The 24,510-nt window shown below is 39.4% G+C and overlaps 1 protein-coding gene across 1 annotated transcript in view; it reads left to right on the top strand.

Moving 5' to 3' along the window:
• The window catches only part of LOC124619021, a 218,060-nt gene extending 193,893 nt beyond the window's left edge, over positions 1-24,167 (top strand). The window contains exon 12 of the mRNA XM_047145393.1: positions 23,185-24,167. Coding sequence (XP_047001349.1) covers positions 23,185-23,399 — 215 coding nt within the window. The 3' untranslated portion in view covers positions 23,400-24,167. The remainder of the gene's footprint in view (positions 1-23,184) is intronic.
• The last annotated feature ends 343 nt before the right edge of the window (positions 24,168-24,510 follow it).

Raw genomic sequence — 24,510 nt, 5'->3', positions numbered from 1 at the left:
AAGTGACAGTATGGTGTGGTGTTTCATCACATGGGATTATCGGACTGTATTTTTTCGCAAATGAACAGGGAAAAACAATAACTGTCAATACTGATCTACATCTATGTATATACTCCGGTAGCCACCAAGCGGTGTGTGGCAGAGGGCACAATTCGCGTCAAAGTCATATCCCCACCCCCTATTCCACTCGCGGATCGTGTGAGGGAAAAACAACTATCTGAATGCCTCAGTACGAGCTCTAATTTCCCTTATCTTTGAATGGTGATCATTGCACAATTTGAAAGTTGGTGGTAATAATATATGCTCTATATCATCGGTGAAGATTGCATTTTGAAATTTAGTGAGCAGCACCTTCCGTTTAGTGCACCGTCTATCTGCAAGTGTGTCCCAATTCAAACTTTCTATGAGATGCTCTCGAGATGGCTAAATGTACCAGTCACGAATCTTGCTGCTCTTACTTGGACCTTCTCAATCTCTTGAATCAGACCCAACTGGTAAGGGTCCCATACAGATGAACAGTACTCTAAGACTGGATGAACTAACGTATTGTATGCTATTTCCCTTGTTGGAGGACTGCGTCGCTTCAAGATTCTACCAACAAACCGCAATCTAGAGTCTGCCTTACCTGTTACTTGTGTAATCTGATCATTCCATCTGAGATCATTTCGAGTAGTCACACCCAGATGCTTGACGGATGATACCGCTTCCAAAGACTGGGCATTTATTTTGTACTCATACATTAATGGGGATTTTCACCTTTTTATGCGCAGTAAGTTACACTTACTAATATTATGAGATAACTGCCAGTCATTAAACCATGCATTTATTTTTTGCAAATCCTCATTGATTTGTTCACAACTTTCCTGTGGTACTACTTTCCTGTACACTACAGCATCATCAACAAACAGTCTAATGCCGCTGTCAATACCATCAACCAGATTGTTTATGAAAAGCGTAAAAAGCAGCGGACTTATTACGCTGACCTGGTGCACACCTGAAGTTACGCTTGTGTCTGTTGAAGTCACCCAGTTCAGGACGACATACTGCTCCCTGTTTGTTAGAAAACTTTCTATCCAGCCACATATGTCATTGCATAGACCGTAAGCGCGCACTTTTTGGAGCAAGCGACAGTGCGGAAGTGAGTCTAATGCCCTTCGAAAGTCGAGAAATATGGCATCAACCTGGGAGCCGGTATCTAGAGTCTGTTGTATATCATGCACAAAGAGTGCCAGCTGTGTCTCGCATGACCGCTGTTTCCTAAAACCATGCTGGTTTCTGCAGATGAGCTTCTCAGAGTCTAGAAAGGTCATTATGTCTGAACACAAAATATGTTCCATGATTCTACAACAAAGCGATGTCAGTGAGATTGGCTGGTAATTATGTGAATCCAATTTTCTACCCTTTTTATAGATTGCTATGACCTGGGCCTTCTTCCAGTCCCATGAAACTTTCCACTGTTCTAATGATCTCTGATAGATGATGGATAAGGATGGTGCTATATTTGCAGCATAGTCAACATAAAATCTTACAGGGATACCGTCTGGACCAGATGCCTTCTTGGCATCTAAGGATCCTAACCATTTTACAATCCCAGGTACATTAAACACTATGTCAGCCATCCTTGCATTTGTTCAATAATTGAAAGATGGATTGGTGCTGCAGTCCTCTACTATCAACTAATTTTTGAAAGCTAGGTTTAGAATTTCAGCCTTCTGTTTATCATCATCAGTTACATTACCCATACTGTCAGGAAGAGAAGGTATTTAATTATTGGTAGCATTCATAGATTTTACGTATGACCAAAATTTTTTGGGGTTATTTTTACAATCTGCAGATAAAATATTGCTTTCAAATTTGTTAAAAGAGTCTCTCATTGTCCTTTTCTGACAGCTGCTTTCATTTCTCATAATTTCTGTTTGTCAGCGGGGCAGTGACTACATTTAAAACGACTGTGCAAAATTCTCTGCTTTCTCAGCAACTTCCTAACATGTTTGTTGTAGCAAAGTGGATCCTTTCCCTCCACTTTATTTTTGCTGGGCACATACTTCTCTAAACATGGTTGACAATACCTTTAAATTCAAACCAAAGATGCTCAATATCTTCCTGTCCCGCGGTGAATGCTTTTTTTTTTTTTTTTTTTTTTTTTTTTTTTCAGTTCCACTGACATAGAAGCCACAACATTATGGTCGCTAATACCTTCTTCTAGATTAACTTCCTCAAAAAGATCAGGTCTGTTTGTTGCCAAGATATCTAATATGTTCCCATCTCAAGTTGGTTTTCTAACCAATTGTTCAAGGTTGTATGTTGAGAGCGCTGCTAGAATAACTTCACACGAATCTTTGCTTCTGCTCCCTGTGATAAACATGTAATTTTCCCAGTCAGTGGATGCCAGATTAAAGTCTCCACCTATAACTAATGGATAATTTGGATATTTACTTTCTATGTACTCAAGACTTTCCCTGAAACGTTCTGCAACATTTGCTGCGGATGCTGGTAGTCTATAAAAACATCATAATACAATGGTAATCCTTGTCTGATTGACAGCTTTATCCAGACTATTCCATAGTACAACGCAGTATCGATCCAACTAGGTTTAAACAGCTTTTAACTGCAATGAACACACCAGTCCTATCCTTCGTAAACATTGTCCAACACAAGTTCAAAATTTCACTGCTTTTTATGTCTGGTTTCAACCAGCTTTCGGTACCTAATACAAAATTGGCATTGCTACTGTTTATTTCAGAGAGTAACTTGGGAATCTTGCTACAGACACTTCGACAATTTACTAACATGAGATTAAGCATATTTAAACCCTTTGGAATGACCTGTTTAGGTGAACTAACAATTTTTACAGTTGGCACATGGAGATGGTACGAACTTTTGTTACACCTGCAATGAACAACTTTCCAAACGTTCAAGAAGCTTGGTTTCACCAGGATGGAGCGACATCACGCACTGCATGAATGGCATATGAGCAAGAATTGTGTGGCAACTATGTAATCTCATGATTCGGTAACATTCCGTGGTGCCAGATTTATCCATTTATGATTTTTTCTTGTGGGGCTACCTCAAGAGCAAAGTCTACTCGACTCGACCAAGAGCCCTGGATGAGTTAAAACAGAGAATTTGGGATGCAGTTCACAGTATCCCAGCTGAGATGTTGCAGCGGTCAATGAGGAATCTCAACAGCAGATTTCAGGAATGTATTCTTACAGGAGGGCCAATTGCCTTGCCGCAGTGGTAACACCAGTTCCCGTCAGATCACTGAAGTGAAGTGCTGTCAGGCTGGACTAGCATTTGGATGGGTGACCATCTGGTCTGCCAAGCGCTGTTGGTGAGCGGGATGCACTCAGCCCTTGTGAGGCAAACCAAGGAGCTACTTGATTGAGAAGTAGCAGCTCCAGTCTCGGAACCTGACATACAGCCGGGAGAGTGGTGTGCTGAGCACACGCCCCTCCATATCCGCATTCAGTCTCGCCCATGGACTGAGGATGACACAGCGGCTGGTGGGTACCATTGGGCCTTCATGGCCTGTTCAGGAGGAGTTTAATTTTAGTTTTTGTTCGTACAGGAAGACGCTGTCTAAAGGACATAATTTTTAAAAATTGAGAAATGCCATCAGTGTTTCGTAAATGGCAAAGTTGTAAGGTTTCAATTACTAAGAATTCAATTTCTTTCCTTCATCACTTCTATTTTTATTGGAGTGTGGAAATGTTCCCTTTTTTCTGTGTCACCTTGTATATAAATAAAACAAGAGGAAAGTGAGGATGGTAAGTCATTATTCAATGCTTTTGGACAGCTAGTATATTTTTCTTTAGTTATAGTAAATACCCTTCTATCTATCACGTTGTCAATCAGTTTTGCTGCCTGATTGCGTGGAATAAGTTGTAATAATTTATAAAGCACCCCATTCCTCCAGACCATGTCATATGCTCCACTTAGATCAACGAAATCAAATGATGATTTCTGCTTCATTTGGTATACTGCTTCAATAAACATTGTTTATCATGAGACTCGATCAGTGCAGCTTCATCCTGGTCGGAATCCAGCTTGCTCAGTAGGGAGGTTCTGAAAAATCACTGGACTAAACTGATTGTGTAGGTTTCTTTCAAGTAACTTGCAAATAGTACTCAATTGTGTGATTGTACTTTGTGTGGTCTGATGCCATGCTGTGTTTGCGTGTTGCTATGATCTTTGATTGCTTTATTTTATATAGGACTGAACCAGATAACATTATGTCAGAGAAGAAATCTGCCAGCCATCTTTTTGCATAATTCCCATTATTGGGGTGGATTCTATTACTTCTCATTGCCCTTCCAGGTTGCAGACTTTTAAGAGCAGCAGAAATTTCAGATACAGAGAGAGTTCTTGGGAACTCAGATTGTTCTTTTTGAGCAATGTAGGTTTATTTTCACGCATCTTGTCTGAGCTTTATCACTTGATGCTCTGGATGTGAACAGTAAATGTGACACAATCCTATAATGCTGATGTATGATTGTTGCCCCTTACTTTTATGTTGTTTTGACCCAACTTCCCTAGTAATGACCATGCTTCTGTACTTGAAGTTTGAAAATTGAGCAACTCAGCAGTCTCTATCCACCTAGTAAGTCTGGCTGTATCGAGATTATGAAATGTAGAAATTCATCAATTTTTCTCTCGATAGTTTAATTCCAACCTGGAATATAGTGCTTGCTGTAGCCCCTAGGGACTGCCTTGTTTGCTGCACTTATCATAGCTCCAACAGCCTCTCATAGTTTTTTGCTTTTGTGGGTGTCGAACAAAGTCACTTGTTCAGATTTTTAGCAAGTATGTCCCAATTCATTTTTATAAATTTCTGTATAGGTCATGCAAAGGATGATACCAGTGGGATACTTGTTCCAATTTCAATAAAGATTGGATGGTGTTGGCCTTGTGGGAATTCTTGTAATACCACCTGGCAACACTGAGAGGTAATTTAATCTCACTAGTTGGTACAAAGCATAGATCGGGATTATACTTCTGTCTCCATGGTGCTGATACAAATGTTCCTTTATCGTTTCCATCAAACAACACAAAATATAAGTTACTCTCTTGTGCCCAATTTATGATAACTTCACCATTTTCATCATTTTCCTTTTACTTCCATTGAGTCTGGTGACTTGAAATCTCTGAGATACATGACGACAATATTATGGAAAAGGATAGACTGCTGCTCACTATATACTAGGGCTGATGAGTCGCAGACAGGCACTACAAAAAAAGACTGTAAAACAATAAACTTCTGGCCAAAAAGGCCTTTATCGGAATTAGATAAAAAACACACAAATACGTGACCATGGTCTGCAGAGGCCAGACTGCATGATGGGAGAAGCAGTCTGGATAGTGGGGGTGGGAGTGAGGAGGAGACTGGGGCAGAGGGGGGGGGGGATAGCTACCCTCCTACCCCTCCTCCTCCCTGTCCCAGCCTCTTCCTCACTCCCACCATCCAGACTGCTTCTTCCATCATGCACTTCTGCTCGTAGTCTGCCATCGGCAGTCAGAGACCGTGGTCGTGTGTGTGTGTGTTTTGCATTTGCATGGGTGTGTGGATGTGTATGTGTATGTGTAAAATTCTGATGAAGGTCTTTATGGCCAAAAGCCTACCTATTTGTTTGACAGTCTTTTTTGTAGTGTCTATCTTTGACTCAGCATCTCCGCTGTATGGTGAGTAGTGATCTGTCCTTTGCATAATATTGTCATTATTTCATCCTGGATTTTCCTTTGTTCGAGATATGTGATGAGGTGTTGTAATGTCACGATGACCTGTGGAGGCCAAGAAATAGCTGGAAGTTTTTGTATATTAATTACTGTTAGTTCTCCAATTTTTACTGTAACTTCAGTGAATGTCATTGAGATCAGCTATGGAGTGTAGATGTGCATTCTCGGTTGACAGTCGTACGTATGTTGCTACTCAGAAGCACAATGGTACACTGCTAGTAGTAAGTCAGAGCCAGGAATTTTTCAATGATCATTTTCAGTACAGGTTTCCTGAACAGTGACAACTTTGATGTTGTATTTTGATAAAATCTTTTGTAACGCTTGGCACTTTGGTTTACTTATGCTTTTGATACTGATTTGACAGATCTTGATAACGGGTCCAAAGTTTGTAGCTGGAGGGTTCTGAGAAGAACTGTGTGAGTCCATGTCTTGTGACAAACTCATTTTATCCAGGATATCATTGATTTATGTGACTGCCTCTGCTTCTCAGTTTTAGTCATTTGCCTGGAAGACGTGTGGTTTGAGGAATGTCGGGGATGTGAACAGTTGTTGTCCCCACATGATCACTACAGGCAGTGTAAGAAGATCCCAGAGAGCTAGCAGCACTGTTGCCAGCTATTAGCTGCATAGTGCCAACAGCTACAGGGCAAAACAGTAGTCATTTATGTAGCTGCAATGACAGTGAGGCATTGCCATAGAGGCATTTATAAAATCACGGTATGCGAACAGTTGAGTTACGTGCACGATCATACCATGCTCAGCCCACTGCAACTATCAGAGAGTTTGTTACGCCAACTTGACTATAGTGTTGGTAACAACTGAATGAAAACAACTAGTTCAGTTGGTTACTGAAAAACAGTCAACGAATTCGGTTGTAGTTTTATGTACCAGTTGAATTATTCATTCAGTCTTTTGAGCAAAAACCAGTCTGTGGGTGCAACCAGATGTATTGTTTGGATTACTATTCATTTCTTTCTTTTGAGTGTGGGAGTAACCGAATGAAAATTGTCAACGCAGTCCTTTGTAGTTTAGCATATTGAGTGAGTTATTCATTCTTTCTTTTCAAATGAAAGCAGTCTGTCAGTTAAACCATGTATTTCTTTCAACTGAAACCACTCTTTGATGTCATAGTTGACTGAGCTATCCGTTCAGTCTTCTGAATGAAACCAGTCTGTTGTGTTTTCATTAGTTGAACTAAAGCAGTAGTATACAACTGGGATACGCATACCCCCTCAGAGGGTAGCCCCCCCCCCCCCCCCCCCCAATAGCGCCCCCCCCCCCTCACCACCACCACCACCACCACCACCACCACCACCACTCGTGTGCATGTGATGACATCTCGGTGAAAGATTATACACATTCATTTAACTATGTACCGAATAGACTAATTCTTCATTTCATAATTTAAAATTTGTTTACACATTGCTGTGGATTAAGTTGTTCCAGGCCCAACTAACCCATAACTAATAATGCTGATACATCATTGGGGTGCAAATTTGACTAAAAAAGTGCCCTCGGGGGACATGAAGAAGAAAGGAGCATTGCAAAATTTTAGTGAATGTTTGCATTCCATTTTACTGAAAAGGTGTGACGATGTTCATTAATTAAAAACCATTCAAATCTACCTCTCTCAGAAAGAGGATGGCAGCCCACCTCCTCCACGTCCGTCTCCTGTGCCACCAAGGCCACAGCAGTGGCAAAGAGGTGTCCCACCACCACGGGGCCCCACACTGCTTCATCAGCTGGCACGCAGGCCACCTCCTCAGTACTGCTGTGGCCCTGGTGGCACAGGAGGCTGCCTGCAGCAGTGGTGTGTGCCCTACCCCATGGACATTGCCCATTCCCGGATGGAAAAAGACTGAAAAATATATATATAAGTGAAATCATGTCACTCAAACCCAAAGACTGAAAGAGAATACTCATATACCAGATGTAACTATCTGAGACTTATGTCAATCGGTCGTCTCACATTAAGGGAAAAAAATTCATATAGCTAACACATGGCCACAGAGACTAGTTTCATTTGGTTGTTTCATTGACTGAAAAAACTGAATGCAAAAGAAAAAAAAAAATTTTTTTTTTTCATCAATTGGTTGTTAAAACTAGTCTGTTGTTCCATTACTAGTGATCACTATTTGGAGTGCAGTCAGTATATGAAATACCCTGTCCATTAATTTTTGATACTTACAGTTGATCTTCTGTAAATTGTATGTCATAAATTAGCTATTTTTCAGTATGAATGTGGTGTTAAAAACTGTGTGCGAACTGGGAATCTTTGCCTTTTGCAGGCAGTACTCCTACTGACGGAGCTATCTGGGTGGGGTTCGTGATCCGCCCTCATAAATTAACTTCTGCCAGGATGTCTTTCCTACTCCCTAGACTTCACAGAAGCTGTTCTGTCACCCTTGAGGTCCCCAAAGAAAATCTTAGCAACGGCAAATAGTGAAGAATCAGTCACACTTGTTTGCAAGGGTTGTTCGAAAGGTGTTACCTATGATTTATATGTTGGTGTAAATCATGTTTAGATCTTCAATATCCACCCCTTCCAAAAATTATACAAACCCTCCCATTTACATCACATTTTATAAAAAGTATAAAATATTCTATACCAAATAGAAAATTATACTCTACTATAAAATAGTTGTCTAGTTAGTCACTTCATATTATCTTTTATACACACATAAAATCCTCTATTCATTTTATATTGTCTCAACATCACTCTGTTTAAATAGCACCGTCATATTATACTTTTCACTAATATAACATTCTATTCGTTTTATTTCATGTCTCTTCATTCGTGATTCTCTTAAGTTTTCCACTTGACTATCATATTCGGTTTCCTACGTACTAACATTATACAATAGTTTAAAATTATAGAAAAGTTTAAGATTTGAAGAGAATTTAATGCAGGAAAACTATCTTGGAAGAAGCATTGAAAACAACTCGGGATCTGGCGGTCGTCACTCCACCTGTTAACTCAGAATCATAATGTCCCTGGGGGATATAAACTTTATGTCCTTTACGTTTTAATTTCCTTTCTCTGATCCCATTATAGGAGGTTCGATAGCCTTCTCATTATGTCTACTTACTCGTTGTGGTGCCTTTTCAACTAAATTTTTATAAACCATTTCCTTTTTAAGTTCATAATCTTCAGTAGGATGTTCAGGCCAAATGAAACATTTAATAAGAGGTTCTCCTACAAAGGGTTTGCCTATTACTTCTAAAGGTGTTAATCCCGTTGATAAATATAGAAGTTCATTTAAAATAAGTTCAAAGTCTTTGACTTTCATTGCCGATAAAGTATGTTTTTCATGGCAGTAGGTGCGGCATAATTTCCCAGTCTCGTTGATTACCCGTTCACATGGATTTGAGGACAGGTTATAGTTGGATATTAACACTTGACGAATACCTTCCCATGCTAAAAATTCTTTAAAATCGTTGCTAACAGACTGTGGTCCATTATCGGAGAGAAACCGCTTCGGTTTCCCTACCTCCAGAAAATATTGTTGCAAACAGTGTATCACGATTGGTGTATTTGCTTTTTTAATAGGATACAACTTAACATACTTTGACCAACACTCTATGAGGACTAAAATGTACGACACTCCTCCCTTACCTTTCGGAATTGGTCCAAAGAAATCCACTGCTGTGAGAGAGTGTACATATACTTAGGAATGATTGCATACATTTTGTATTTAACATGAGTGTTACTCTCTTTCACCTTCTGGCAGATTTCACAAGTCCTAATTAAAGATGCTACTTTATGTCCTAGCCTTTTAAAGTAATAGAACTCGTTCATATGAGCTATACATTTCTTTATTCCGAAATGTCCATACCCAGTATGAACATACCACACAATTTTGTCTTCCTGTAACTTCGGAATGCATAAATGCCACCATTATGATCTTATATTATCTCTCCAAAATAAATTATGACTCTTAATTTTCTACTTTCCTGCTTGATTAGGAGGCAAGGAATTCCTAATACACATAGCAAATATCTTGGTAAAATAGGGATCTTGATGTATGTTCTCTGTTGCTCTTTGTGCCATCTCTTGTACCCTGGTGTGTGGATACTCTCCTGTCAGAAAATTAATTGCAAAAATTAGGCCAGGTCCTTCTGTCCGTTTTAACTCTTCCATGTGTATAGGTAACCTAGATAAAGCGTCTGGTACAAAATTCTGAGAACCTTTTACATACTGTATTCGAATGTCATATTCTTGTAGGAACAACATCCATTGCAGTAATCTACTATGTAACAAACGACTATTTATCGAAAAAGGTAGAGCTTGATGATCTGTGTAGATATGGATTTCTGATACCCATACTAGTGTTTGGAATTTTTGGATACTACATACTATTGCTAACACTTCTTTTTCAGTAGCTGTGTAGTTTAATTCATGTTTATTAAGACTGTGGCTAGCAAAAGCTATAGATCTGTGATTTACATTATGTATACGTCACTCTCCTTGGAATAGTTCTGCCGCGATCCCATAATCAGATGTGTCGGTTGCAATTTTAAATGGTTCGCCCATACTTGGGTGATGCAATATGGGTGCTTCTACTAGTGCTTTTTTATGTTTTCAAACGCATTATTTGCCTCTTGATCCCAAACTCACAGTATTCCCTTTCTTAACAAACGTAAAATTCTTGTGTCATTTAGTTCTTGTCCCCTAATGTACTGTCTATAGTACGCAGCCATTCCGATAAATCCCTTCAATTGTCTCACGTTTTTAGAGGGTGGACATTCTTTAATAGCTATTATGCACTCAGGATCCGGTCTAATCCCCTGTACCCCTACAAGATGCTCTAAAAACTTAAGCTCTTGCCTTGCAAAGTGCTACATAGACAATTTCATTGTAATACCTTTTTCTTTAATTTTTTTCTGGGTCTTACTCAGTGTTAGGCAATGTTCTTCCCAGGTAGCTGAGATTATGAGAATATCATCTACATATATTATTAAATCCTATAACAAATCTCTCCCTAATGCCTCATCCAGTGCACGTATAAATACTGACACGAGATATTAAGTCCAAATGGTAACACATTGAAATGATATGATTTGCCATCAAACAGAAACGTGGTATATTTCTTTGATTCAGGCTGTAACCTATTTTGCCAATATCCCACAGTCAGGTCCATCATGCTAAAAAACTTTGCTTTCTCAAATTTGGATAACAGTTCTTCGGTGTTAATTGGTCTGTTTCGTTTTGTTTCTATATGCTTCTTCAATGTATGCGGATCTAGCACTAATCACACACCTCCTGTAATCTTTTTTACTATTACTAAAGGGTTATTCATGACACTAGAACTGTGTTCTATTATATTGTTGTCAATCATTTTTTCAGTTTCCTCCTTAATTGCTTCTTTCAAACTTACTGGTATTGGATATGGCCTACAGAAAAATGGAGTGTCATCTTTTGATTTTAATGTTGCATATGTAATCACTGATATTACTGGGACGATCAGAAAATACTTCTTCATATTCCATTAGAATTCTATATAAATCTAGTTTTTGTGCATTGGTTAATATTGGGCATTCTTGTACTTTGTTTTGTGTATCAATTCTGTATGCTAATTCGTCTACATTATTGATCTCTGGTGACAGTTGTGCTGTAGCTGTTAATCGCAGACATTGACTCTCAGTTGTTTGTTTACCAGTGTAGCTGTTTGTCACAAACGGTACCCAATATCTACTGTCCCCTTTCGCAAAACGCAGAAGATTTTCTTCAAAATTTAAAATGACTTTAAATTCTAATAGCCAATCTAACCCAAATAATACATCTGTATTGATATTTTCTACTATTAACAATGTCTGATGACACAAATTATTTCCAATGTGGCAATTCACCTGGGTTTCGTGTTTTACAACTTTGCTCTTTGTTCCTGTTATACCAACCATGTAAACTCCAGTTACTGGTAACAGAGGTAGGTGATGTTTAGCTCGTAATAAGTTAAAGAACACACTAGTAATGAGTGACACCTCACTCCCCCAATCTATAAATATGTTCACTTCAAAAATCTCCACATTTCCTACTATTATTGGTTGTGGATTATTGGTAGTCAAGTTTGGTTCTTCCAGTAACAACCATTCTTTTGTTGGTATTTTGTCCATGAAATTAACATACTTCTTATAAGCCAAGCCTCCTAGTGTATCTCTACGACCTGCACCCCAGCCCTTGATCCAGATCACACTATGTTTTCCTCATTACTAGTAGTCACTGGTTGGTTACCAAACCGGGGTACTACATTACCACTTTTTGCTCTATTATTACTTGACACAAATTCCTGTGAAGTTACTGGACCTAAATTTGAAAGTGGATGCTTCTTCTGATAATTATCATTACTATTATTCTGGTTACACTGGTGTACTCTAGCTAAGTTAGCCTCATGTCTTTTAAAGTTATTATTACTAATCCTTTTGTAATTCTGATTTTCGTTCTGGTGTACTGCTTATTTAAGGCATCCAGTTTGTCCACAAAGGATAATAATTCTTCAACCGTTTTTCGCCCACTACATAATATATCCTTCCTTGCATAAATGGGCAATCTTATTATTAACATTCGAACTAACCTCTCTTCCTCCATTTGCTTATCTAAGTATTTCGCTTGTGTTAAATGCCAGTCGAAAAACTTTCTCATTGTTCCCCAGATGTTACTGTAATACTTCGGGTCCCACAAGTGCGATAACAGTTTTTCCTGGTTATTTGCTGACCAATACTTCTCTTTAAACTTCTTTTGAAAATCTTCCCTAGAGCAAAAGTTTTCATTGTTTACCGTACCCCACTCTGAAGCTTCCCCTAATAGATACCCCACAGTAAACTCAATCTTTTTCGAATCCTCCCACTTCTTGGGCAAGGCTTGGTTGAAGTTTTTCACAAAAAGGTTAAGATGTACTTCCCCATCTGGCTTACACTTAGGGAATTGCTTGGATAATCCAGAATTGGCTCCTCATTGTAAATCAAAAAAATTCAACACTGAGTATAATAACTATACTAAGAGTCAATTATTCAACAGTTTCTTTTTAACTTTACACTCAAATAATTATTGTTTTGTGCTCACCTGGCGTAGAGTTCTAACTGCATTGGTGAGCGGATGCGGAATCAGCGCTGGTGAACAGCACTGGTGCCAACGACATCGAATGTTGGTTTCAGCATCGGCATTGCCGGGCGTATGTTGAATCATCACCAGTGATCAGCGACTAGTGCTGGCATCATCGGACTTAGGCTGGTTTCCACATCTGCGTCCCCACTATGTGTGTGAGAGCTGCTTACTCCGCACACCGGATCTTCTTTTAATGTTATATCTTCCTTACGTCTTCTCTTTTATTGTGATTATTAACTTTCACCATTTGAACTTTTTAGGGAGAATCCAATTCCTTGAAACAGTTCTCTTGTCTTGTTATACCTGGTTGCTGTAGCAACACATCATATCTTCTGCTTCGATTTACTCCCGTTTTTTTCAAGTCCTTTCCACTGGTCGCCACGTTTAACGATGTTGACGATAAGAAGCGATGTGAAGTTGTATTGCCTGCAAAATTCACACCTCTCTCACATCAGCTGAGTTACGTGCTATGCACAGCCGATCTTCTTCTCTGGATAGCCGGCTATGTTGATCTCCTAGAAACTTCTTTTCCGAAGAATACTGCTGGTTAACGGAATTTAACAGACTCACCCCCCCCCCCCCCCTCCCGTGAAATAAGTGGATACTCGCAGAATACTTTTATTTTAGTCTTAGTATATTTCAACTTCCACAAAGAACAAATTCACCACTTCTCACATAAATATTTGAATGTTTGTAAGTCAACCGATTCATCTAGCATGAGACTCGATTAAATACATTTACAATAGCGTAGTTTTTTGCAACCACATAATTTATGAACATGCCTAGCTTCTAGCACGTCCAACACGTGAAGTATAATTAACAATGTTTCAACTGTTCTTCTTTTTTCTCATTAAAATAGTCAACGATATAAAACACCATAAGATACATAAACAATCCTTGTTCTTCCAACACGGCGCGAGCGGTAAACACTTGTGGATGCTGTTCGACCGTCGCATCTACCTTGTGCTTGTTACTCCTTTCTAGCCTGCACATACAAACATGTGTCGCGCAGTATGTACATTCTCTTACACTTATTTTTAAAACATCATGTGTTCAAGATGGTAGAAGGGCGAGTGGTTCTAGCATTTATGCGGAAATTCTCGAAGCACTACAACCTGTTCATTGATGTAATATGATTTGTAATTTCTAGGTAGATTGATAAAAAATTTCCCAACGGTATCGATAGATGGTTGAACTTTCCCTTGTTCATTTCTTTTTACTTCTTCCTTCAATGCATTACTATCTACAAGGTGAAAATTATTTCTCAGGAAAAGAAATCTGTCTTGAGATTCTTTGCTGGATGGTACTGGGACATTTAATCCTTTCTGCCATACATTAAAGTTCTAGGATATCGAATCATGCCCATTAATAAATTTAAACCAATAAACTGCTTAAGATCAAAAAGATTTGTAAATAATAAAACATACTTATTTGTGAATTCTGGTGCAAAAGTAAAAAAAAATCTTCAGGGAAATTCTGAGACCAGTACTGTGAAGGGTTTTTAAATACCACTGGAACCTTAAAAAATATACACTCCTGGAAATTGAAATAAGAACACCGTGAATTCATTGTCCCAGGAAGGGGAAACTTTATTGACACATTCCTGGGGTCAGATACATCACATGATCACACTGACAGAACCACAGGCACATAGACACAGGCAACAGAGCATGCACAATGTCGGCACTAGTACAGTGTATATCCACCTTTCGCAGCAATGCAGGCTGCTATTCTCCCATGGAGACGATCGTAGAGATGCTGGATGTAGTCCTGTGGAACGGCTTGCCATGCCATTTCCACCTGGCGCCTCAGTTGGACCAGCGTTCGTGCTGGACGTGCAGACCGCGTGAGACGACGCTTCATCCAGTCCCAAACATGCTCAATGGGGGACAGATCCGGAGATCTTGCTGGCCAGGGTAGTTGACTTACACCTTCTAGAGCACGTTGGGTGGCACGGGATACATGAGGACGTGCATTGTCCTGTTGGAACAGCAAGTTCCCTTGCCGGTCTAGGAATGGTAGAACGATGGGTTCGATGACGGTTTGGATGTACCGTGCACTATTCAGTGTCCACTCGACGATCACCAGTGGTGTACGGCCAGTGTAGGAGATCGCTCCCGACACCATGATGCTGGGTGTTGGCCCTGTGTGCCTCGGTTGTATGCAGTCCTGATTGTGGCGCTCACCTGCACGGTGCCAAACACGCATACGACCATCATTGGCACCAAGGCAGAAGCGACTCTCATCGCTGAAGACGACACGTCTCCATTCGTCCCTCCATTCACGGCTGTCGCGACACCACTGGAGGCGGGCTGCACGATGTTGGGGCGTGAGCGGAAGACGGCCTAACGGTGTGCGGGACCGTAGCCCAGCTTCATGGAGACGGTTGCGAATGGTCCTCGCCGATACCCGAGGAGCAACAGTGTCCCTAATTTGCTGGGAAGTGGCGGTGCGGTCCCCTACGGCACTGCGTAGGATCCTACGGTCTTGGCGTGCATCCGTGCGTCGCTGCGGTCCGGTCCCAGGTCGACGGGCACGTGCACCTTCCGCCGACCACCGGCGACAACATCGATGTATTGTGGAGACCTCATGCCCCACATGTTGAGCAATTCGGCGGTACGTCCACCCGGCCTCCCGCATGCCCACTATACGCCCTCGCTCAAAGTCCGTCAACTGCACATACGGTTCACGTCCACGCTGTCGCGGCATGCTACCAGTGTTAAAGACAGCGATGGAGCTCCGTATGCCACGGCAAACTGGCTGACACTGACGGCGGCGGTGCACAAATGCTGCGCAGCTAGCGCCATTCGACGGCCAACACCGCGGTTCCTGGTGTGTCCGCTGTGCCGTGCGTGTGATCATTGCTTGTACAGCCCTCTCGCAGTGTCCGGAGCAAGTATGGTGGGTCTGACACACCGGTGTCAATGTGTTCTTTTTTCCATTTCCAGGAGTGTATGTAACCAATATGGGATGTATGCTTAAATATTAAAAATCAAACAATGGAAAATCTAGGAAGGAATGTAACAATACCAGAGAAGGATACTTGCTACTCACCATATACCGGAGATGCTGAGTCGCGATGTTGTTGTTGTGATCTTCAGTCCAGAGACTGGTTTGATGCAGCTCTCCATGTTACTCTATCCTGTGCAAGCTTCTTCATCTCCCAGTACCTACTGCAACCTACATCCTTCTGAATCTGTTTAGTGTATTCATCTCTCGGTCTCCCTCTACAATTTTTACCCTCCACGCTGCCCTCCAATACTAAATTGGTGATACCTTGATGCCTCAGAAAATGCCCTACCAACCTATCCCTTCTTCTAGTCAAGTTGTGCCACAAATTTCTCTTCTCTCCAATTCTATTCAATACCTCCTCATTAGTTATGTGATCTACCCATCTAATCTTCAGCATTCTTCTGTAGCACCACATTTCAAAAGCTGCTATTCTCTTCTTCTCTAAACTATTTATCGTCCATGTTTCACCTCCATACATAGCTACACTCCATACAAATACTTTCAGAAATTACTTCCTGACACTTAAATCTATACTTGATGTTGACAAATTTCTCTTCTTCAGAAACGCTTTCCTTGCCATTGCCAGTCTACATTTTATATCCTCTCTACTTTGACCATCATCAGTTATTTTGCTCCCCAAATAGCAAAACTCATTTACTACTTTAAGCGTCTCATTTCCTAATCTAATTCCCGCAGCATCACCCAATTTAATTCGACTACATTCCATTACCCTCGTTTTGCTTTTGTTGATATTAACCTTTTATGCTCCTTTCAAGACACTGTCCATTCCGTTCAGCTCCTCTTCCAGGTCCTTTGCTGTATCTGACAGAATTACAATGTCATCAGCAAACCTCAAATTTTGTATTTCTTCTCCATGGATTTTAATTCCTACTCTGAATTTTTCTTTTGTTTCCTTTACTGCTTGCTCAGTATACTGATTGAATAACGATAACTGCCATCTGGTTTCTGTACAAATTGTAAATAGCCTTTTGCTCCCTGTATTTTACCCCTTCACCTTCAGAATTTGAAAGAGAGTATTCCAGTCAACATCGTCAAACGCTTTCTCTAAGTCTTCAAATGCTAGAAACATAGGTTTGCCTTTCCTTAATCTATTTTCTAAGATAAGTTGTAGGGTCAGTACTGCCTCACGTGTTCCAACATTTCTGATCTTCCCCGAGGTCAGCTTCTACCAGTTTTTCCATTCATCTGTAAAGAATTCGTGTTACTATTTTGCAGTCATGGCTTATTAAACTGATTGTTCGGTAATTTTCACATCTGTCAACACCTGCTTGCTTTGGGATTGGGATTATTATATTCTTCTTGAAGTCTGAGGATATTTCGCCTGTCTCATAGATCTTGCTCACCATCTTCGTCTACATTCTCTTCCATTTCTATAATATTGTCCTCAAGAAGATCGCCCTTGTATAGATCCTCTATATACTCCGTCCATCTTTCTGCTTTCCCTTCTTTGCTTAGAACTGGGCTTCCATCTGAGCTCTTGATATTCATGCAAGTGGTTCTCTTTTCTCCAAAGGTCTCTTTAATTTTCCTGTAGGCAGTATCTATCTTATCCCTAGTGATATGCGCCTCTGCATCCTTACATTTGTCCTCTAGTCATTCCTGCTTAGCCATTTTGCACTTCCTGTCGATCTCATTTTCGAGACATTTGTATTCCTTTTTGCCTGCGCGATAGGCACAACAAAAAGATTCACACCACAGAGTGTGGTTTCAGCTCTCTGAGACTGCAGACGTGTGTGCAAGTTGCGTTTGCATGAGTGTGTGTGTGTGTGTGTGTGTGTGTGTGTGTGTGTGTGTGTGTCTACTGCTGACAAAGGCCTTAATGGATGAAAGCTTTAATTGTGTGAATCTTTTTGTTGTGCCTATCGCAACTCAGCATCTCCGCTATATGGTGAGTAGCAACTTTCCTTCTCTGGTATTGTTAAATATTAAAAATGCATTAAATAAATTAACATGTTCTTCACCTCTGTATTGGAAGCATGTGGAGAAAGAAAATCCTTCTCAACAAAATCCATCTACATCTACATTTATACTCTGCAAGCCACCCAACGGTGTTTGGCGGAGGGCACTTTACGTGCCACTGTCATTACCTCCCTTTCCTGTTCCAGTTGCATATGGTTCGCGGGAAGAACGACTGTCTGAAAGCCTCCGTGCGCGCTATAATCTCTCTAATTTTACATTCGTGATAGTAGGGGGAAGCAATATATTCTATACCTCATACAGAAATGCACCCTCTTGAAACCTGGCGAGCAAGCTACACCGCGATGCAGAGCGCCTCTGCTTGCAGAATCTGCCACTTGAGTTTGTTAAACATCTCCATAACGCTATCACGGTTACCAAATAACCCTGTGACGAAACGCGCCGCTCTTCTTTGGATCTTCTCTATCTCCTCCGTCAACCCGATCTGGTATGGATCCCACACTGATGAGCAATACTCAAGTATAGGTCGAACGAGTGTCTTGTAAGCCACCTCCTTTGTTGATGGACTACATTTTCTAAGGACTTTCCCAATGAATCTCAACCTGGTACCCGCCTTACCAAAAATTAATTTTATATGATCATTCCACTTCAAATCGTTCCGCATGCATACTTCCAGATATTTTACAGAAGTAACTGCTACCAGTGTTTGTTCCGCTATCATATAATCATACAATAAAGGATCCTTCTTTCTATGTATTTGCAATACATTACATTTGTCTATGTTAAGGGTCAGTTGCCACTCCCTGCACCAAGTGCCTATCTGCTGCAGATCTTCCTGCATTTCGCTACAATTTTCTAATGCTGCAACTTCTCTGTATACTACAGCATCATCCGCAATAAGTCGCATGGAACTTCCGACACTATCTACTATTGTGAAAAGCAATGGTCCCATAATACTCCCCTGTGGCACGCCAGAGGTTACTTTAACGTCTGTAGACGTCTCTCCATTGATAACAATATGCTGTGTTCTGTTTGCTAAAAACTCTTCAATCCAGCCACACAGCTGGTCTGATATTCCGTAGGCTCTTACTTTGTTTATCAGGCGACAGTGCGGAACTGTATCGAACGCCTTCCGGAAGTCAAGAAAAATAGCATCTACCTGGGAGCCTGTATCTAATATTTTCTGGGTCTCATGAACAAAAGTGAGTTGGGTTTCACACGATTGCTGTTTCCGGAATCCATGTTGATTCCTACATAGTAGATTCTGGGTTTCCAAAAACGACATGATACTCGAGCAAAAAACATGTTCTAAAACTCTACAACAGATCGACGTCAGAGATATAGTTCTATAGTTTTGCGCATCTGCTCGACGACCCTTCTTGAAGACTGGGACTACCTGTGCTCTTTTCCAATCATTTGGAACCTTCCATTCCTCTAGAGACTTGCGGAGTGATTCCAGTTGCTTTTCTATTCCTTGGACACTTATTTCGATGTCTCTCTCCATATCCACATTTGGTGCATCATCCTTGATTTAGAAGACTGAGGATTCACTTCATGGGACTCATTTGACATCACACGGTGTTGTGAACATGCAGTGAGATTACTGCTTTCTTTTGAAGATTTATGTCCCTCACTGACATTCTTTAACCTCCCTTTCCTAATCGGCCTACTGGATTGTGATGTAACTGACTCTGATCGCATATGCCTAATGAAATTTTACAGTTGGTAATGCTATCGTTACTGAGCGAAAATAATGCTAGTTAGTTGGAGGAAAGTGTACAACAGACCCCAGACCCTTCTGAATGAAGAATCTATTCGAAACCTAATCTAAATACTGGTGACAATTTCGAAATGGATGGAATATAGTGCAGTCGCTCACAAACGACACGCGGAGGGGGGCAGTCAGGGAGGGTACCACATAATATTTTCTACAGAATTTACTGATAATACAAAGAAAACAGTGATTAGCTAAAATGCAGACAATTAAACTATTGTCAGCCCACTAGGGCAATGAACCTCCAGAATCTTAAGAAAGGTAATGGCAAAAAAATTTAAGCAAATAATCACTGGCGTGGCAACAGAATGTGGTCACACCTTTTTTTTCATGAACTGTTGTTTTGTAAAAAGGTGTGACAACCTTCTGTTGCCACGCCAGTGATTATTTGCTTAAATGAATCAGAAAGCACTGAGTTTGCAGTTATTTATTCAGAAATACTAAATTTTGAAATTAATGCTAAATGAAATTACTGGTTAAATAAATGACTGGCTTAACTTGCTCTTTGTTGTGTAAAATAATAATAATAACTTTTAGTAACCTCAGTGTAACATAATGCAAAATTTAGAAAAAAATCAAGAAATTTCCTTTTGGTTTTTGACAGATTGAACTGAATTCCCTTTAAGCAAATGACCAACTGATTTTACTTTAAATATAACAACAATAAAATACATAAGAAGCCAGCAGAAGTCACTCGCTAAGCTAAATGCAGAGTAAATGAAATTGTGCACTCTTAATTTGTGCTTTATCTTTAGTTATTAGTTTTGCCAGTGAAATTTTTAGTTACTTTAAGTGAATGAAGTTAATACTCAAAAATACAAATCAGTTAAGCATCTGTTATGCAATACAAGAATGAACAGTTACTGAGACAGGAAATATAGACTAAAACTGGTTATTAGCAAACACACCAATCTGTCAATAAATAGTTAGTCAATTTTCATAATTTTACAACAATCTGTAATTGCCTGGAAAGGAAAGAGACCCTCCTTGGTAACAATGTCTGAGGACAGTGACAACACAGGTGCCCTGCAAGTTTCAACTATTGCAGGTTATTATTCAAGTTAGTCATACTTTGTGAAAGAACTGGGCCTGGGTAATGCATATATAAATTTATAATTTTTCACTTAACAGTCTTACGGTGTTGTAGATGTGGGGATGACAAAGAATGTAACCGACGACAGTGCTGAACTGCTGCTGCTGGTTGAGAACCTCGAGTTGTCTCTAGAGCCATGGATAATTATGGGACAGGCAATAGTTGGAATTGCAGCTCCCTCCACCTGTCCACTCCTACCATGTTCTCAATACTTGCAGGTTAACTAATCAGGCGCGTCTAAATTGGCTCGAGCACAGAGCACACTGCATCTGTGGGAGCACTCAACAAACACTTCCGCACTCTTTCATGACTCAAGCTGCTCTGCTTCCCCTCTGCTCGCAACGCGACAGAGACTCTCCATACGCAAATATAAACAGTGGCACAGCTACTGCCATTTGATTGTTGCTATTGATACATTTCAATAAAGTTCCCTTGGCTATTATCCAGCAATTTACAGTATTTTCATTATAATTACAACCAAGCAAATAAATACACTATTACATTCGATTACATATTAAATAGAGGTTCTGTAAGAAAGCTTACAGATTCAGAAACAGAAGTACAGTACAAGTTATCAGTGGATATTAAACGGCAAAAATTTTGGATGGTGCAGAAGGTATTTTATCTGCATTTTCAGTGTTACAAGTTGTAATGAGAAATCAGCATGAGCATTGTCAACTTCAAACTTCAGACAAATCTCTTATGTCTGTCATTTTATTCAAAATACTATGTATTCCACTTTTGGGTAAAATGCATTTACCGTTTGATATCAGAGGCAAAAGCAATAATATCCCTCTTACAATAAATATTTTTAACATAAAAGTGAACATAAATTAACATTTCTTTGCTCAGAATTAATACCCATATGAATGTGCAGATGAATGATAAAATCTAAACACAGTACTAACCCATATAATAGTGAGAGTTTTTATGTGTCCCACAATAGAAAGCATAATTTGAAGAGAATCACAAATAACATGTACAGTTGTGGTTATTACATTTCTTTTCATTAGATAAACATTAATACTGTCATTCATTTAAACCATATAATGAAGACTAACAAAGTATCTTACATTGCTGTTGCAACAACACTCGCCAGCGTACTGAATTTTCATTGTAGAGCAGTATGCCGTGAACAGTTGGAACTGGAAATGCATTTGTAACAACAGGGATAGACCCGCAATACTGACTCGAGCCAGTGTGAGCCAGAGAAGTGAAAACAAGCCAAGAAAATAATTATACAAACTGACTTTCATATTCATCCGGGTCACAGCTGAAAGGGATATATTTATTAACTGACAACCAGATCGTCAGTTAACTGAAATTGGTTGTGCCATGCTGCTTTGCAATGTTGTTTACAGAAAATATGATGAAGTTCCTTCTGGGCACCAGTGCAACTTGCTCACTGTTAAACCTGAATGTCTACAAATTGTGGATCAACAGAATATTTCAGTTCACATTCGGCTTTGAAAGCATTCAATGGAGCCCTGAGTTTCCTAAAAGAGAAAGCAATGGCATTTCTTAAATACAATGGAACAACCAAAAAGCTTCAATTGTCAACTCATGAGCAACAAAAATCTCTTTGATATGAACTGACGCAATGCCTCCAACTTCAGTGTCAGTGAAAATATAGTGTCTAATGTCTACAGTGACATCCTCCAAATAACAAAGCATAACTCTCAGTGCTGTGGAGTAGTGTTATTAGTAGCATAAAATGACCGTGGTGCCATTAACACAAACATATTGGTACACATCATGGGGTAACAGACTGTAGTTTGATTAATAGAGGTATAAACCAAGATAGCTTTATCTTTATCAGTTATCCAGTTGAATTTTTATATTCTTGGACTTATATACCACAATAAATTTTCAAAAGCTTTTACCATATACTTCACTGAAATTTCTAAGCCCACTGAAGTTAGGTAACCCAATTAAACTTTCGACTCAAAAATAAAATGCAGTAGAGACAGAGGTAGTGACTATATGTTGCACAAGTATGAACATCCCAATGAGTTCCTCTATAATTATAATTTTGTACAGCTAGCAGTAATCATCTGTTTTGGGCTATGATTATGAAAATGCTGGACTACTTCTCTAATTTTCAGCTCAATACAATTCCCTCCTATGTCAGCTGTATGACCAATCTGTTTGTTCATATTCCTGATGATACTATATCAAACATTATTTACCAAAATCCTTTTTAATTATGTTCATTATTGTCCAACATAATTTTGTATGCTTAAATTTAAATAGCTACATTTTCCTGTAAGGTACTTGTGCAGATGAAGTCGTGGACATTGAACATAATCTGGCAATTTGGCAGGTTAATATTGATTGTTGGCTAAGCATAAAAGTTAACTGAATACAGAGCTGTGTTCTACTTACCTGTTGGTGTCACCAAGTGCCATTAGGTCAGGTCCTCAAAGTTCACAACAATGTTTTCAGCTATGCATGCTGGTTTCTGCATTATAATTCATAACCTTGTGAGGAAAGCTGCTTTTTAACAATGTGCTGTCTCTTCTTCCTCAGAATGTTCTGTCTACACGTACATTCGAGATGAACCGATAAGGCAACAAGTTTGGAATACATTACAAAAGCTGAAAGATCGAGGATGCTTTCGCAAGTACAGACGGGCTCAAGACCTGATAGAAGTGGATATCGGAGTTACAGTTGAGAGAGGATTTAAAAAATATATGTTATTAGGTGGAGTGTTAAATAATCTTGAAGTCTCCCACAAACAGTAAGGGGATTATAACCTTAGGGATCCTCATCTGCTTCAAAATTCAGTTTTAAATATTTCATTGAATCCTCAACTAATAGAAAGGTAAATGTGATGGGAGTTGATGGTCCCTGCCTCATTAAAGTTTTCAAATTTGTGATGCAAGAGATATATTTTTAGGCACTTCATATCTCCAAAATTACATTCATATGTCTTTTAGTGATAGGAGTTCCTAATCATGCAGTTGAAGTTCTTAATATCAAATGTGTTGTCTCCTGATATTTCACTGTGTTATATTCATTTGTTATTTGTAAAATACTCTGAACAGCAAATATTTGTTATATTTGTACCTGATTATAGCTTTTAAAATTGAACTGAGAAAGGTAAATAATTGTACCATACATCTCAGTACAGCTATATTCATAATTTGTACTGTTATTTTTATCTGGAGAGAGAATTGTGAAGGTTTTATATTTTGTATCATCATGACAGTTTTTCTCATTACATTAGTATTTTAGCTTCACTTTTCAATCACAGATATTGTACTGATTTGATTTAATGCTTAATGGCAGTATCCATTCCGTGTCTTTCTTGCATATCTTGTTCTGCCTAGTAGAAGAAAAACTGTGAAAGCTATTAAGGCAGGGAGTTTTAACAGTTGCTCTCCCTTTGTATTTTATGGAAAAATTTTTTAAATTCTATTTTTTGTGTAATTTCTGTGAAATAAACAACTTCACATTATGTATAATTGATATGGTGTCAGCTACAGCTTCCTAACACGAGTTTATAAGCAATAGTATTGCTCTTTAGGCACAATTTCTGATTTTATTTGAAATTTTCCTTCTATGCCCATTTTTGCACTTCATCCAGACTTTCTCAAGACATTAAACATTATAAAATTATTTTTATATAATGTGTGACGGGCGTTCAATAAGTAATGCAATACTTTTTCTTTCTTTTTTTTTTCCTGAAAGCAGGTTGGTTTTATTCAGGATTCCAATACACCATATTATTCCACACTCTTTTGACCACAAAACACTGTTTTTCAACATAATCTCTGTTCACTGTGACGTCCTTATACCACCTTACTGGGAGGGCCTGTATGCCCACGTGGTACCACTCTACTGGTCAATGTC

The sequence above is a fragment of the Schistocerca americana genome, chromosome 1 (assembly GCF_021461395.2).
Source record: "Schistocerca americana isolate TAMUIC-IGC-003095 chromosome 1, iqSchAmer2.1, whole genome shotgun sequence".
NCBI classification, from domain to species: Eukaryota; Metazoa; Arthropoda; class Insecta; order Orthoptera; family Acrididae; genus Schistocerca; species Schistocerca americana.
Note: the sequence above shows the minus strand (reverse complement) of the source record. Positions and strands in the feature narration are given on the sequence as shown.